Genomic DNA, 16,524 nt, shown 5'->3' on the forward strand with positions numbered 1-16,524 from the left:
GGTTGTATGCGTATGTGATACTCTCCAAAATGGCGCTATAGGGTAAGGTGGAGGAGACGAATTGTTGTTATTTTTGTTTTCTTTGCGCACACAAAGTATTCTCGTAGCCTCGTAAAGTTACGGTTGAACCACTGATGTCTCATGGATTATTTCAACGATCTCCTTGCTACATTTCTGAGCCTTGATCGTGTTAGGATCCTTGCTGTCTATGGGAGGGTCAGAGAGCTCTCGGAATGCATCAAAAATATCTTAATTTGTGTTCCGAAGCTGAACAAAGGTCTTGCAGGTTTGGAACGACATGAGGGTGAGTAATTAATGACAGAATTTTCATTTTTGGGTGAACTATCCCTTTAAATGCAGAGCACAAATTCCAAGTATGGGTCACCATACTTGGTTAAATGTCACTTCGCTTCAGTTTTCACTCACTTTTAAATGTTAATTATATAAGGATTTTGTGTCATTTTTAAAAGACCTACTTCAAATTTTAAGGAATATTAAATGTAATGATAACCGTACAATGCTCAAAGTATGAGCAAATAGGAACATAAGAGTTACTGGATAAACTTTTTTAAAGATCAAGAACAACTTGCCACAATATCCTGTAACAGTTGGCGTTCTGTAGTAACTGTAGTCTGTCGTACCAACCGTACACAACAAAGCAAGGGAAACCCTAATAATGCAACACTTTCTGTTAAAAAGGGAGTCAGACAACCGGATAAAGTATCAAAGTGCCTAAGTGTATTTATAAATCATATATACAATATTTCACAATTCAAAGTTCCAAGTAAGAGTGTGAGAGTTTGTGTGTGTGTGTGTGTACGAGTCCCAAAGTTCAATATATATGTACAAAGTTCAGATTAGGCTCACCAGAGCTGAAGAGACTATGAGCGGTCCATACATCAGCGGTATCCGTCCCCACCGGAAAGCATTCCACAAGGAAAAAACCTCCCAAAAAATTATACTCCACAGTAGGCATGGGCCGATTACCGGTTTCAAGGTATACCGCGATTTGAAAATGTCATGGTTTCAAAACCACTAATATTTTCCGTTATACCGTTCCTGCGGTATGCGCTGTTTTTCATGTCTCCTCAAAGACTGAAAGTGTAGGAATCCCTCAGCCAAGTAAGAGTGTGAGAGTTTGTGTGTGTGAGTGTACGAGTCCCAAAGTTCATTATATACACAAAGTTCAGATCAGGCTCACCGGCGCTGGAGAGACTATGAGCGGTCCATACATCAGCGGTATCCGTCCCCACCGGAAAGCATTCCACAAGGAAAAAACCTCCCAAAAAATTATACTCCACAGTAGGCATGGGCCGATTACCGGTTTCAAGGTATACCGCGATTTGAAAATGTCATGGTTTCAAAACCACTAATATTTTCCGTTATACCGTTCCTGCGGTATGCGCTGTTTTTCATGTCTCCTCAAAGACTGAAAGTGTAGGAATCCCTCAGGTTGAGTGCAGTGTAGAGAGTAACACGACCCTCCAACACGACGGATGGCCGAACTTAAGGAGCTGCCCCTGGAACTTACGCGATCGGCAACTGGCTGTGTTTTTGTCTTATTGCAGCTCGTCTCTGTTCTGGACTTGCACAAACTGCGTTGCAATGCAATCATTTGCCAAAATGTCATTTATGTGAAAATTTGAAATCTGTAAATGCCTGTTAACACAGGCCAGAGATGCTGAAGACGGACGCAAAGAGAAAAATACTGTAGCAGGCAGATCACTCACTGTTCATGATGCACGAACTATTGGAAGAAAGTCCTCAATATTGATTTGGGGGATTATATGAATGTGTTTCTGAGGGGAACTGACTGTCTTTAGAAAAGTTTACGTGGTATTTTCTTTTTTCATCTCATCTCTGTATAGTTCATATTAAAGCAGTGTTTCAGTGCAGCTCTGCTTTGTTTACAGCGGTAACCGAGGAAACACTGTATCTGCTGTTCCATGAGTGCCTCCTGCTGGCAGAGAGTGAATCTGCATCTCATTCAGAGCTTCTGCTGTTTGCTTCGTTCAGGCATGTAGTATAATTTCACAAAGCTAGTCAGAACATTCTGTTTTTGCTTCAAATTGGGTTAATCTCATACCGGCCCATGCCTACTCCACTGTGAGATCGCTCGTCAATAATCCAGCAAAATCCGGGAAAGAGGGTATCCCTGGGTTGTGTAGCCTAACTCATTTAAGAGTCCGTTACACACACCGCTTCCTCAAAACGCTGATTGCCGCTCTTACCCGTTCAAAAAATCAAAACATTGAGAAAAAATGCAAGTGATCGCGCTGGCGCCTCCTTGTCCTGCAAAGTGCGCTTTAGCTTCCACTCTCCGCACAAACTATTGGATATAGCGCACACTTATCTAGGTTTAACGTTTAAACATTGTTATATGCTTGAAGTGTTTTATATCTATAAATTTTATTTTAGGCAAGTCGTGATGATTTGAGAAGGCTAAATTGATCAAACATAGGCTCACTGTCTGCTGTTGGGCGCTTGGTCGTTACTTAAAAAAAAAAAAAACTAAAACGTATATTTAACAAACAAAAAATGCTCCAAACGTTTTTTTAAATTAACTTAATAAAAAAAACGAAACGAAATATAATATAATAACTTTGCCATTACATACAAAACGGAACTATTTTAATAGCTGAAACAGTAGTTTAATCTGTTTTGGCAGAAGGGGAAAAAAGACGCGCTCGGGCCGGTAATTCTGATAAGCTTGTCGGACACGGGCCGGGCTAGGGCCTGAGCATCTCAGGCCAGGGCTGGGCTAGGGCCTAAATTTGAGTTCCATTAAAATTTCAGTAAATTAATAAAAAACTGAAACAAAATATAATCTAAACTTTGCTATTACATACAAAACTGAACTATTTTAATAGCTGAAACAGTAGTTTAATCTGTTTTGGCAGAAGGGGAAAAAAGACGCGCTCGGGCCGGTAATTCTGATAAGCTTGTCGGACACGGGCCGGGCTAGGGCCTGAGCATCTCAGGCCAGGGCTGGGCTAGGGCCTAAATTTGAGTTCCATTAAAATTTCAGTAAATTTTAAAATCCAGTAAACTTTGTTTACATTCCAAGGCAGACTGCCGGCAACAGCCATTTTAGGAAAGATTGTGGCTTGGTCTTAGTGACTTAGGAGTCCTCTTCACTACTCCTAACGTTTCACAGATTTAGGAGCTAGTTTTAGAGCTAAAACGCTTTGTGAAATACTCTTAGAACAAAAATGTAGGAGTCCTAAATTTAGTTCTCCTAAATCGGTGAGTTATAAGCTACTTTTAGCCTTAAGATGTTTTGTGAATACGGGCCCAGTTCTCTCTTGAGTGAATCGTCATCCAAACGTTTTTTTAAATTAACTTCATAAAAAACTGAAACAAAATATAATCTAAACTTTGCTATTACATACAAAACGGAACTATTTTAATAGCTGAAACAGTAGTTTAATCTGTTTTGGCAGAAGGGGAAAAAAGACGCGCTCGGGCCGGTAATTCTGATAAGCTTGTCGGACACGGGCCGGGCTAGGGCCTGAGCATCTCAGGCCAGGGCTGGGCTAGGGCCTAAATTTGAGTTCCATTAAAATTTCAGTAAATTTTAAAATCCAGTAAACTTTGTTTACATTCCAAGGCAGACTGCCGGCAACAGCCATTTTAGGAAAGATTGTGGCTTGGTCTTAGTGACTTAGGAGTCCTCTTCACTACTCCTAACGTTTCACAGATTTAGGAGCTAGTTTTAGAGCTAAAACGCTTTGTGAAATACTCTTAGAACAAAAATGTAGGAGTCCTAAATTTAGTTCTCCTAAATCGGTGAGTTATAAGCTACTTTTAGCCTTAAGATGTTTTGTGAATACGGGCCCAGTTCTCTCTTGAGTGAATCGTCATGTGGTGATTAAGGGATACGTTGAATCTGAAACTCTTTCCACACTGATCACATACAAATGGCTTCTCTCCAGTGTGAATTCTCACATGGGAAGTAAGGGTTGATTTAAGTGTAAAACTCCTTCCACAATGAGGGCATGTGTAAGGTTTCTCTCCAGTATGCATTCTCATGTGGCGTTTAAGGCTTCCTTTTTGAGTGAAACTTATTCCACACTTTTGGCAGGTGAAGGGGATCTCTCCGGTGTGAATTCTCACGTGGACTTTAAGGTTTCCTTTTCTGTTGAAGCTTTTTCCACACTGTTGGCAGGTAAAAGGCATCTCTCCAGTGTGAATTCTCATGTGGACTTTGAGGTTTCCATGTTGATCAAATTTCTTTCCACATTGAGGACATGTGAATGGCTTCTCTCCAGTGTGAATTCTCATGTGGACTTTCAGACTTACTTTTCGATTAAATCCTTTTCCACACTCTTGGCAGATGAAATGTTTCTCTCCAGTGTGAAGTCTCATGTGGACTTTAAGGCTTCTTTCTTGAGTGAAACTTATTCCACACTGATGGCAGGTAAAACGTCTCTCTCTAGTGTGAATTTTCATGTGGACATTAAGGTTTCCTTTTCTGTTGAAACTTTTATTGCACTGTTGGCAGGTGAAAGGGTTCTCTCCAGTGTGAATTCTCATGTGGACTTTAAGGTTTCCATGTTGACCGAAACTCTGTCCACACTGTTGGCAAGTGAAATCATTTCCACTTCCTGTCTTTTGAGCTCTTTTTCGAGAGGAAGACTTTTCAGTCTGTGAGCAACTAAATTTTTCTCCAGTTATGAAATCATGATGTTCCTCATGCTGATCTTGCTCTTCTGATTTATTCAGTCCTTGACTCTCTTCTTTCTGTGCAATCATGTCTAAGGTGAAAAGAGCCAAATACACATCAACCAAAGTTTAATGGCATAAAGACAACAGACAAAACCAACAACATTGATGCTAGATCCTATACCCCCTAAGATACTGAAACAGGTGTTTCCTGCAATCCCAGACTCTCTTCTTAATATTATTGACTCTATGCTTATTTTTATGTCCCAAAAAAGTTTAAGCTGTCAGATGTTAAACCCCTTAAGAAGAAGAAAAAACATAGCTTAACCCAAGGGAAATGGTTAATTAGACACTAATCTCAAACCTGCCATTTTCATCTAAAATATTAGAAAAAATAGCATCCTTGCACATATGTTCAGTGTTGCACGAAAAACCGTTCTGTTTTTTTTCAGTTTATAGTGCTTTCAGATCTCTCCACAGTATAAACAACAATATTTTCTTGGATAATTTGCGAATTGTGTAATTATGTTGCCATTTGTGGACAAGCATTAGCACAGTTTAGATCGTATCTATCCAACAAGTAGTAATACTTGTGTTTGACAAGGCACCTCTTATTTATATAAAGTATGGAGTGCCACAGGGCTGAGTATTAGGTCTTCTACCGTTTCTCAATAGGGCATTCAGGGAACATCTGGGTGCAAAAACTCTATAGTTCAGTGTTTCTGTAGTTGTCTGATTTTCCTTGAAAGCAACTTAGCGCATAGAAGGGCTGTACTGATCAGTGTGAAAGATTGATCTGATTTATTAATAGAGATCTGACCATTAATAGATTAATTAATATCAATATGCCGATTAAAGACTGTTGGGACAGATCAGGTACAGGATGGTTTTGTTACTGCCTCCACATCTGTAGCATTTTTCCAACACGTAACTCGTGTTTGGTCTCATCTGGTAGCATATGAACTAAATAGAAATTTTGTGGACTCAGAGATACTAAAATATCTTAATGTACAATCTAGAAATTATTTTTGAAAAAAAGTAAGTTTGTTCAATTCCATTTTTTTTTTGACACCATAGGAGTCAATGTAATTGACATATCAACTCTATTTACCTTACAGCAAAACAGGGTCAGGAATGATACAAGATTGCAGTTGGTATTAGACACTTAATTTTTTTCTTGACATGTAGCCTTAAATTCCCCTTAATAAAACAACACACTTTTAGCGTGACTGTCCAATTTAGCAATGACACTACCTTGAAATTATGAGTAGCTATCAACATGGTTGCCAATACCTAATTTTACAGAGGGAAAAGTTATGAGAAACAGCCGTGGTTGAATGTAATTTCAGAATTAAACAAACAAGAAAGAAGGAATTCCTTAATGAATTCATGTCATTATAATGGCTGAGTGATGACGCTACACCCATACAATCATGTGCATTGTGCACGTCTATTTTAACAGGTGCACAAATACATACAATATTGTATACTTTTTGGTTTGTGTATTCTCAATGTGAGTTTTTGATTATTTAAGGTTTGGTTAATGACTATGAATACAAATAGGTTAAACATGGAAAAGCAAATATATATTTATTGCATTAATATAACATAAATTAAGCAACAAAGCTGGCATGTATAATTACAAACTTAAGTCAACAAGGAAAGTAAATTCCTGTGCTGGAGTTGAGTCAAGGAATCAAATTTTTTTAACCGACTCCCCGACACTGTTTGCGGAGGGCAAACAGGGTACAAAACACTTGCCAATGGTGAATGAACCAAGAAATATTTCAATACAATATCCAAACAATATTTGCAGTATTTTAATAAAAATATTTTATTGTCATTATCAGACATCTCCTCACTCCCAGAAGGTCCGAGAGTACCCACATACTGCTAGTGGATCTCTGACGCCTGCAAATTGCATATAATGAAAGAAATTGGCCACTAGTTGGCGCTAACGAGTTTTATGGCTCTGTAATCACGTGGTGTTTCACACATCCACACAATATGCATATTATTTGATAGATCTCCTCATAATGAGCAACTTTGCCTCAAGAACCATTCCTGTCAATCAAATCGGTCATTAAATATTCACAAATATGTTAAAAACCTACTTTTGCGAACTAGTCCTAGGTTTTTCACTCAATCTTGATCAAACCACTGCAGTAATATTCTCTGGAGTCTCCAGATCAATAATTATCAAAACAATTTAGAATTTTGTCCTTTGGTTGGCTATAACGGGGTCATTTATAAAAGGGGTGTGGCCACATATACCCAAAAGCCTAAAAAACCTAAACAAAAACTTGAAACTTTATGAAACTTGGTGAAAACATGTGACAGATAACTCGTAACAAGCATGCACATTTTCATGGAGATCGGACTATAGGTGGCGCTATAACAGTTAAAACAGCCTCAAAAACACAGTATTTCTATAGTAAATGACCTCAAATTGCAATAAAATGTTCATATATTCACTTATACACTATATCTTCATTTCATATGATAGATCTCCTCATTCTGAACAACTTTGCCTCAACTTTGCGGCTCACTGCTGTTAAAAGTATTTGAGATTATTTAAAAAACCCACTTTTGTGAACTAGTCATAGGCTTTAAACTTAAAACCAATAAAATCACTGCAGTACACTTCTCTAGACTCTCTTGGTCAATAATTACCAAAAAATGTTGAACATTTGCATTAAAGCTCAAAACTTCATGAAAGGTGAGCCTATGTGTCATATGATTGTAGACAAGCATGCAAAATGCTAAATTTATGGTGCTCAGACATCAGTTGCCTCTATAATGGTTAAAAAGGTGAAAAAGTACATTTACATGGCCAAATCCCTGGAATTGACATTTTAACCACTAGATGACAGTAGAAGACCATTAATTGGCTCATTCTGCTTACTAATATAGCTCTATTTACAGGTCTGCCATTTGTATTCATGCCTATAAATTATAAAGTCACTATGATAACATTCAATATCACATTTTGTCAAACTTTACCACTTAATTTGCATGGAGGAATCAAATTTTGCAATTATGCCACATCATGATTGCAGTGAGCATTTTGTTACCTATCATTTACTTTAAATCTCTATATCTTCAACAATATGTGTTTGCATGTGTAAATATGCTTACTTTGTATTAAGTATTATGCTTAAGCCCTTTCATTTCAGGTTGTGTATGTGTGTGTGTGCGAAATATCCAAAATTTCAGGTTGGCCTAGGCCATAACAGCTTAAATGCAATAAAGGCCTTAAAGTGCTTGAACCCCGGTAATCGCTGCTTGCAGCTATATTTGCTGTAATTGTTATTGCTGCTTCCATAGACAACCTTGTGTATTTTACAAATTCTAAATGTATTGTTTTACTAGTACTTAAGTATATTTAAATGTATGAAACCTAAAATAAACATTATGTGCTTTAAAAAGTGCAGAGAGCGTCTCAGCGCCAGCCAAAGCGCGAAAGCACTGTTTGAATTAGGCAGTTATGTGATGTTCTAAATCCCATATGTGGGACCGTACTCCCAGGGGCACCTAAATAAAAATCCCACATGTAGGACCATACTGTTCAAAAGGTTAAAGTGTGTGTTTGGTGATTCCATTACAAGTTGTCAACTGAGATGTATTTACTGTTTCGACCTAGTACACAAGCGTTTAGAAGGAATCTCCTATGACCACTTCTATTCAGATTTCATCACACTTTACGGGGGCCACCCAAGTATGCCGCACAAGTCCTGAAAAGTGATGCCAAAATGTTTCGATCGTCCCCAGGTGGCTGGACACAGTATAGGTCATGTAATCTATTGGGACGTGTGACAATATATTAACTAAATAATCAAATTATGCTTCAAATACATTTCTTCCAAAGATGGTTTCTGTCATTTTAGGTAGTTATTACCATGCTGATGTATGTTCAAGCATATAAAATATATAAATATTTAAAAATGGGGTGTGGCGTCATGGTTGTGATCTTGCGATTGGGTCTGTGGAATTTTGGGCGGGACTTTTGATACCGCGGCTCCACCTCATGATCACTACTTTGCAGACTCTGGCTGCAAATAACGTAATTTTTAGGTGATAACAGCCGCCATAAGGAGATTGTTTGGCTTCACTTTTCTGTAGTGAAATTAATTGGAAATGTGTCATCCATCTTTTTTACAGTCTATGGGACCACCGAGTGCAGTTTAAGAATACCATTGAATGAACCAGTGAGCGGGAAAGAAAGCAAATGAAAAGGATAAGGGAGGACAGCTGTGATTTTGGTGCACCAAATATGGCTCACTATGCATACAGATGATACTTTTTTTAAAGCAGTCCTATTATGCTCTTTAACAAAGTTTTGATTTTGTTTTGGGGGTGTACTAGAACAGGCTATCATACTAGGTTATCATACTATTATTTTTCATTATTACAACACCTCTCTCCCCAGTCTGGCATGAACAGCTCAAATAGTTCCTGTATCAGAATCAGAATCAGAATCAGAATGAGTTTTTATTGCCAGGTATGTATCAAATGAAGGCCCGCTTTCTGAAATACGAAATGTGCTGTGATTGGTTAGCTGGGCCAGTGTGTGTTGTGATTGGCACTAGGGCTGCACGATAAATCGAAATGGAATCGAGATTGCGATTCGACAGAAACTGCGATTGTCATGCGTATCTTTCAGTGAAGCACACGGTTCTGTGATCAGCAGTAAATCTCCATCTGAAGGCCAGAGGGCGCTCTCGCGTTGAAACTCCAAATAAGCCTCGCAGAAAAACCCCAGAAAATGCCTATCGCTGCAACTGAATAAACAGAAGATTCAACTGCTTTCATTGATTCAACGTGACTAATAAACACACGACTACGGCAATATACGGTTTATCGGAGTTCTTATTATTATAATTTTCATTAAAATAAAGTATATTTATAATGCAATGCCTTTATCACTGCTTAAATACTATGAAATATGTTGCGTGCCTTATTCTGTGTAAGAAGCCACATCATCTCACAGAAGGATTGATTTCAAACACTCGACTGATGTTATGAAGTGAGTTTGGAGTAAAAATATGTTATTAAATGTGGTATTTTCACATGCTTTCAGATGGAGCAGCATTTACTTCACAGAGCCGTAGTTCACTGAGAAGCTATGCAAACAGCTGTCATTATCGCAAACAATTTCAGAATCGCGCAATAAAATCGTCTGCGTCTGAGAAGAGACGAATTGTTGAATAAAGTCGTTATTTTTGTTTTCTTTGCGTACAAAAAGTATTCTCGTCGCTTCATAACGTTACGGTTGAACCACTGATGGCAGATGGACTATTCTGACGATGCCTTTCATACTTTTCTGGACCTTGACAGTGTTATTTACTTGGCAGTCAATGGGACAGTCACAAGCCTCCCGGTTTTCATCTAAAATATCTTAAATTGTGTTCCGAAGACGAACAAAGCTTTTACGGGTTTGGAACGACATGGAGGTAAAGTGATTAATGACAACATTGTCATTTTGGGGTGGCGTATCCCTTTAAAAATGAAGATTATAAAAGAAACGTTTATTAAGAACCAGAATTTAAAATGATATTAAAAGGTATTAAAGGCATGCAAACTTTGGAAAAAGGAATCTTTTTGGCATTCAGACAGGTATGTTCTATGCAATTGTTTTGATAGAGGAAAACAAGATACATTTCCAGCTTCAACACTATTTGTTCTGCAGACATTACTCTTTAAAAGAAAAAAGTATAATCTGTAAGCATCTATATGACCCACATTTGGTTTTCATCACTATACATGTTCATCTTTCTTTAGAAAAAAATATTGACAAAATCTCAAATTTGAGCAGGGGATCTCTGATTGAGTTGACATGGAACTATATTATGGAATAATTATATTGGGGGGTGGGGGTGTTCCTCACATCGTGCGTCTTAATGTGCAGAAAATCTCACAAGCGCTACTACAGGGAGTTCAGGATGAGAAACATTATTCACAACAGATGCTTTCTCTAGTGCACAATTTGTGTTTTGATTTGAAACTGATTGGGTTGCTCAATTTAAATCATCTATCATGTTGCAGTTCATCATAAAATGATTGGCAACTGGCCATTTTAATGGCTCACCAAAATGAAGAAATTTTCTTCTTAAATGAAGAAAACATGTAGACAACATACAGTAATTCTACCAAGCTGTGATGGGGGAAAACCTTTTAAACATATGACTTATTTATCACTTAATTCCAATCATATTTACTGCTAATGGACGATTTGCACTGAGCCTCGTGATGCACTTTCGTTTTGAAATAATACTGCCCGGTTATTTCCAGTTAGGTATATTTTCAATATGCTGTAATCATCTTGTTGACACTTATTAAAAATGAGAGTCCGCGGGATGATTTCAAAATCCGGACATTTCAGAGACGGGAGAAGAAATATTCTGATGATTACTGTGTACAAATCACGACTGAGGTGCCCTTGAGCAAGGCACCGAACACCCAACTGCTCCCCGGGCGCCACAGCAAAAAAAGGCTGCCCACTGCTCCGGGTGTGTGTTCACGGTGTGTGTGTGTGTGTGTGTGTGTGTGTGTGTTCACTGCTGTGTGTGTGCACTTTGGATGGGATAAATGCAGAGCACTAATTCCGAGTATGGCTTGGCCACATGTCACTTCACATGATGCACGTTTGGAAGGTAGAAGATGATTTATGTTAATGCAGAGAATATTATCATTTTCTTGTTTTTTTTTTAATTGCCAGCCATAAAACGTAGTAATAATCTGCATTCTTATTAAAATCGGTCTGTATGTATGTGCGCTAAACGCTGACCGGAGCTGTAATAAGTAGAACACGGAAATAGTTGTGCAAGTAGTCCATTAAGTTTTTTATGCTCATTAATATGTTTTTGATCCCCTGATTTATTTATTTCTTTTTTTTTACTTCCAGGAGTACAAGGCAAACAGGTGTTTTTATTCAGTCCACCATTCTTCAAAAATATCATTGATTTCTGTAGAGGTCACTATTTTATTAAGGATCAAATGACTTCAGCTGAACTCAAATGAGTGAGTTCAGCTTTGGGAACAGAAACCCACCTGTTTGTTCCTCAATATCTTCTTGTTTCACTCTGAACGTTTCTTCAATCTTCACGTCTTCACTCTCCTCTTTTATAAACGCCATCTTTATAATAGTGCGTCACGTGGCTCTTTGCTTCCACCAGGAGTTTTTCTGTGTGTTTGGACAATGTATCATGTTTAAGATGAGAATAATTAACAGGGGGGAAAAAATAAGATGAGAATAATTAACAGAAAGAAGGGGGGAAAATCCAGTCTAAAACTCTGGGTGTGTCGCAAATCAGCTCCTTAGTTCAGTAGTCAGCGCACTGGCTAGTCAGAGTAATAGTTAATGGCCTGATTAGCCAAAAACACTCAAAAATAGCATAACAAATTACCGTATTGACCCGAATATAAGATGATGGTTTTTTCTTGGAAATACATCTGAAAAAACGCGGTCGTCTTATATTCAGGGTCTAGACTTTGACATGGTTTATGCTGGTCCTTTTGCTGGTTTAAGCTGGTCCTTTTGCTGGTTTAAAATCAGCAAAAGGACCAGCATAAACCAGCAAAGGACCAGCACATGACCAGCATAAACCAGCAAAAGACCAGCATAAACCAGCAAAAGGACCAGCATAAACCAGCAAAGGACCAGCACATGACCAGCATAAACCAGCAAAAGACCAGCATAAACCAGCAAAAGGACCAGCATCCCAGCGTCAAAACATACCTAACCAACATATGCTGGTTTTTTCAACAGGGTTGTAGCTGTTTTCTGATTTGCTTTCAGACCTCCTTCTCACATTTGTCCTCAAAAGTGTCAGGAAGATTCTTGGTCAGCACTGTTTGGCTCTCAGCCTCTTTTAGATTCAGGGCAGAGGCCACTGGCACTTCTGGATGGGATGCCCTGAGATCAGCCAAGTCCTTCAGAATCTCTTAAGTGCTGCAGTATAGATACAGTATAGGAAGTGTTTTCACAGACTCTGTGTCTGCAGGTTGTTTAACTCCTCTACAGGGGCAGGATAGCCACCTTTCCAGTTTTTATAAAGATAAAAGCCATTCAAGCATACTAGAGAAAATAGAATATCCCGCCCCAGTTCATACTCTTTTAAAATGAGAAGACATGAAATGCTCATTTCAAATACATTTGCTGGGTATTTCACAGCCGGTTCATGGACAGTGCAATTAAGTGTTTGATGACTGCAATGTCATTTATTTGAATTATATGTGATGACTGCTGCTAGAAGTAAAGTGATTAATAGTGGCATCTAGCGCTCAGATTAGTAATACAGTTGATATTAATGTTAATATAACAGTAATACACAAGTGACATAATTACTTGTTAATCAACAATAAAAAAAATAGGAATTAAAAGTAACTCCTCCATAATAAATTTTTTAATGAGTAAATAGTATAAATTGAAGAAACTACACAGACAGCCACAATTAATTTTGTACAATTAATAAAACATATTTCAACGTCTGTATATTACCTGTGTTTGTCTGTGGCCCTTATTAGCAAACCTGTTAGGTAGTTGCTACTCTGGCACTTTTGAAAAATGCATATAAACAACAATAAAAAAAAAAAAAAGTGTCTTATTACTGAAAAAGTTTTCTGCCCCGGTGTCTGAATCTCACATATTTAGATGCAGTACATTCTTTTTCATTGAATTATACATATTTAAATATATGTTATACAATGCTGAAAATGACTACCAATTATAAATACCTCTGACATGTTTTGTGTGTGTGTGTGTTTGCATGTACATTTATTTGCACTTTTGTGTTCCCAGACAGCAGCGCGTGTCCAGGACTTTTATTTTGGTCTGGCGATGTGACGTCATAAGGCTGCGTCGCACTCCGGGGTCTGTTTTGATTCATCTTTAGAAAGGTTTGTGTTTTTAAAGCGTGTATGGTGCGATTTGCCACTTAAAAGAAGAAGCAGCAGCATGTAAGGTAATTATATCAGTGCCTAAAATGCCAATTCAATTCATAGCGTTTACAAACTGTGTGAAATGAATTATTATTGAATGTAGCAGTGCAATGCTTAGTTTAAGAAACGTTACGAATGAAGAGCATCAGCACTTTATTAATAGATTAGAAGGTGCATCTAATTTCACTCCACATATCGAGAATTGGTATATAGACAAGTTTATAGACAACTGAATGGATTTTTGTATATTATTTTTTTTATTATCTGTGTCTTGTCTTGTCACTGTCATTCTGTTGCACTGTGGAGCTTCTGTCACTAAAACAAATTCCTCGTATGTGTAAACACGCCTGGCAATAAAGCGCATTCTGATTCTGAATCTGAATGCATTGCTTCACAAAATGATTCACTCATTCCAGGCGCTCCAATAAACTGTTGGTTATAATAATGCAATGGGAACACAAACAAGAGTAACAACTTTTACCAGCCAAATGCAAATGCTTTCATTATGTTTTAATTAATCAAAATGAATATGAATAACATCTTAAATAGTGTCTGTAGTTTGGCCAATAAGGCCATTTAAAATCATTAACTATCACCCTGACAGTACTTGACCAGTGCACTGACTACTGAGCTAGGGAACTAATAGTCAAGTCAAGTCTGCTTTGTCAATTCTTCCACATGTACAGCGCATACACACAGAGAATTGAAATTGCGTTACTCTCAGACCCTTGGTGCATACAGATAACACTAACAGTAGAACATAAATACAGATAGAATTTGTATTCAGATGCATTAAAGGGATAGTTCACCCAAAAATGAAAGTTCTGTCATTAATTACTCACCCTCATGTCATTTCAAACCCGTAAGACCTCCGTTCATCTTCGAAACACAAATTAAGATATTTTTGATGAATTCTGAGAGCTCTCTGACCCTCTCATAGACAGCAATGTAATTACCACAATCAAGGTCCAGAAACGTAGCAAGGGGATCTGTAAAATAATCCATGTGACATCAGCGTTTCAACCGTAATTTTACGAAGCTACGAGAATACTTTTTGGACGCAAAGAAAACAAAAATAACGACTTTACTCAACAATTCGTCTCCTCCGCGTCACCCTGGTGCCATTTTGGAGAATATCCACTGAACGTAAACAACGTATGCTATTCTGTGTCAGCTGCGTCATGCAGTTTTCGTTCAAATCTAAGAGTAAACAACGTAGAAAACGTATCCGCATGACACAGCTTTTTTTCACATACTTTTCTTTGCGTACAAAAAGTATTCTCGTAGCTTCGTAAAATTACGGTTGAAACGCTGATGTCACATGGATTATTTTACAGATCCCCTTGCTACGTTTCTGGACCTTGATTGTGGTAATTACATTGCTGTCTATGAGAGGGTCAGAGAGCTCTCAGAATTCATCAAAAATATCTTAATTTGTGTTTCGAAGATGAACGGAGGTCTTTCTGGTTTGAAACGACATGAGGGTGAGTAATTAAAGACAAAATTTCAGGGTGAACTAACCCTTTAATAGATTTTTAGATTTATTTTAAATGTTTTTCTTTCTGTTAATTGTTCTCATCTTAAATATGACAGTGTCCCCAAACACTCAGAAAAACTCCTGCTGAAGCAACTGAGATCCACGTGACACACTATTATAAAGATGGCGTTTATTAAAGAGGAGAGTGAAGACATAAAGATTGAAGAAGCATTCAGCGTGAAACAAGAAGATACTGAGGAACAAACAGGTTGGTTTTCATTCTCAAAGCTCAAATCTACAGAAATGAATGATATTGTTGAAGAATGTCATGTGAGTGTCCTAACATATGAGTGAGCACCAGTGTAATTAGAATGTTCATTGCGTCAACTGGTAAATTCAAACCTGCTTTCACGCTTTGGCTGCTGTAGAGCCAGTGCTGGACATGCTTAGTTCTTTTCATATATCGCAACTGTTCAGTGTTTTCAACCATATGTTGCTTATTTCGTTACAGCCATTTAAATACACATAAGAACATGTTTTAATTTACTTGTCTGGTCATGCAGGTGAAAGTCTCTTTCACTTGCCTCTTTAAAAAAAAAAAAAACACTAGTTGTCACACTTCTCGGGAGGCAAGGAACGAGGAAACACGGAGATAACGTCAATTCAGTCTTTAATGATCACACGGGGTACGTAGGAGACACTGGAACACAAGGAATGACGTTTGAGGACCGACAAACACTAACTGAAAGGACTGGGGCTTTTAAACACTGGGTGATTGGAAAAACACAGAATGGCCACCGACTCCAGGGGGCCGACCAACAGTGGAGGAGCAGGTGGTGGAGGAGCCCGAGACGTAGAGCCAACAAGCCAGGGGGATGCCGAGGATCCGGGGGGCCAGGGTGGAGCCGAAGGCTCTGGTGACCAAGGCGGAGATCCGTGGTGGAGCTGAAGCGACTGAGGACCAAGGTGGAGCTGGCGGGAGGAAGGAGCCCAATGGAGCTTAGTCCAGGCCTCGGCGGCTGGAGGCAGAGGTGAAGGACACTCCAACCACGGTGACGCTGGAGGATGGCAGTCTCGCGGGGCTCGCACCGCAATGATGGTGGGCAGAGGGGCTGACTGCGGTGGAGGAGACTGGAGCAGGTGGGAGGGCGGGCATTTTTGAGGAGCGGCCACTGGAGGGCGCTTTCTAGGAGCGGCCACTGGAGGCCTCCCCTCTTCGTTTTGGCACTTATGTCCCGCCATAGTCCGCTCACCCTCAGCCATGATGCAGGGGCGGAGCTCCTCTCTGCACTCACACCGTCCATGGCTTGCTCCCTAGTGGTGGGCACTGTCGCCGGCTCTCACACCTGGTCTGACGGATTGGGCTCAACTTCCGAGGCAATCCTCTGCTCAGTCGCTTGGCTTCGCTCTGGCTCGCGGATCACGGGGGGGTGCGCCGTACC

At 38.9% G+C, this 16,524-nt stretch overlaps 2 protein-coding genes across 3 annotated transcripts in view; one reads left to right on the forward strand and one right to left on the reverse strand.

The window, feature by feature from the left end:
- Window positions 1-3,752: 3,752 nt before the first annotated feature.
- Window positions 3,753-11,841, reverse strand: LOC107554756 (gastrula zinc finger protein XlCGF8.2DB-like). Its single transcript, XM_016237358.1, has 2 exons — window positions 11,716-11,841; window positions 3,753-4,757 (listed from the first exon to the last, which is right to left on the reverse strand). The coding sequence occupies exons 1-2, from the start codon at window positions 11,798-11,800 to the stop codon at window positions 3,814-3,816; spliced, it is 1,029 nt and encodes a 342-aa protein (XP_016092844.1). The 5' UTR covers window positions 11,801-11,841; the 3' UTR covers window positions 3,753-3,813.
- Window positions 11,842-13,524: 1,683 nt separating this feature from the next.
- Window positions 13,525-16,524, forward strand: part of LOC107554751 (gastrula zinc finger protein XlCGF49.1-like) — a 10,645-nt gene continuing 7,645 nt past the window's right edge. For both annotated transcript variants that reach the window (XM_016237351.1, XM_016237350.1), the window contains exons 1-2: window positions 13,525-13,628; window positions 15,199-15,350. In XM_016237351.1, the coding sequence (XP_016092837.1) occupies window positions 15,266-15,350 (85 nt within the window). In that variant the 5' untranslated portion in view covers window positions 13,525-13,628; window positions 15,199-15,265. The remainder of the gene's footprint in view (window positions 13,629-15,198; window positions 15,351-16,524) is intronic.

Source organism: Sinocyclocheilus grahami, unplaced genomic scaffold, assembly GCF_001515645.1.
Source record: "Sinocyclocheilus grahami isolate Dianchi unplaced genomic scaffold, SAMN03320097.WGS_v1.1 scaffold512.1, whole genome shotgun sequence".
Lineage (NCBI taxonomy): Eukaryota > Metazoa > Chordata > Actinopteri > Cypriniformes > Cyprinidae > Sinocyclocheilus > Sinocyclocheilus grahami.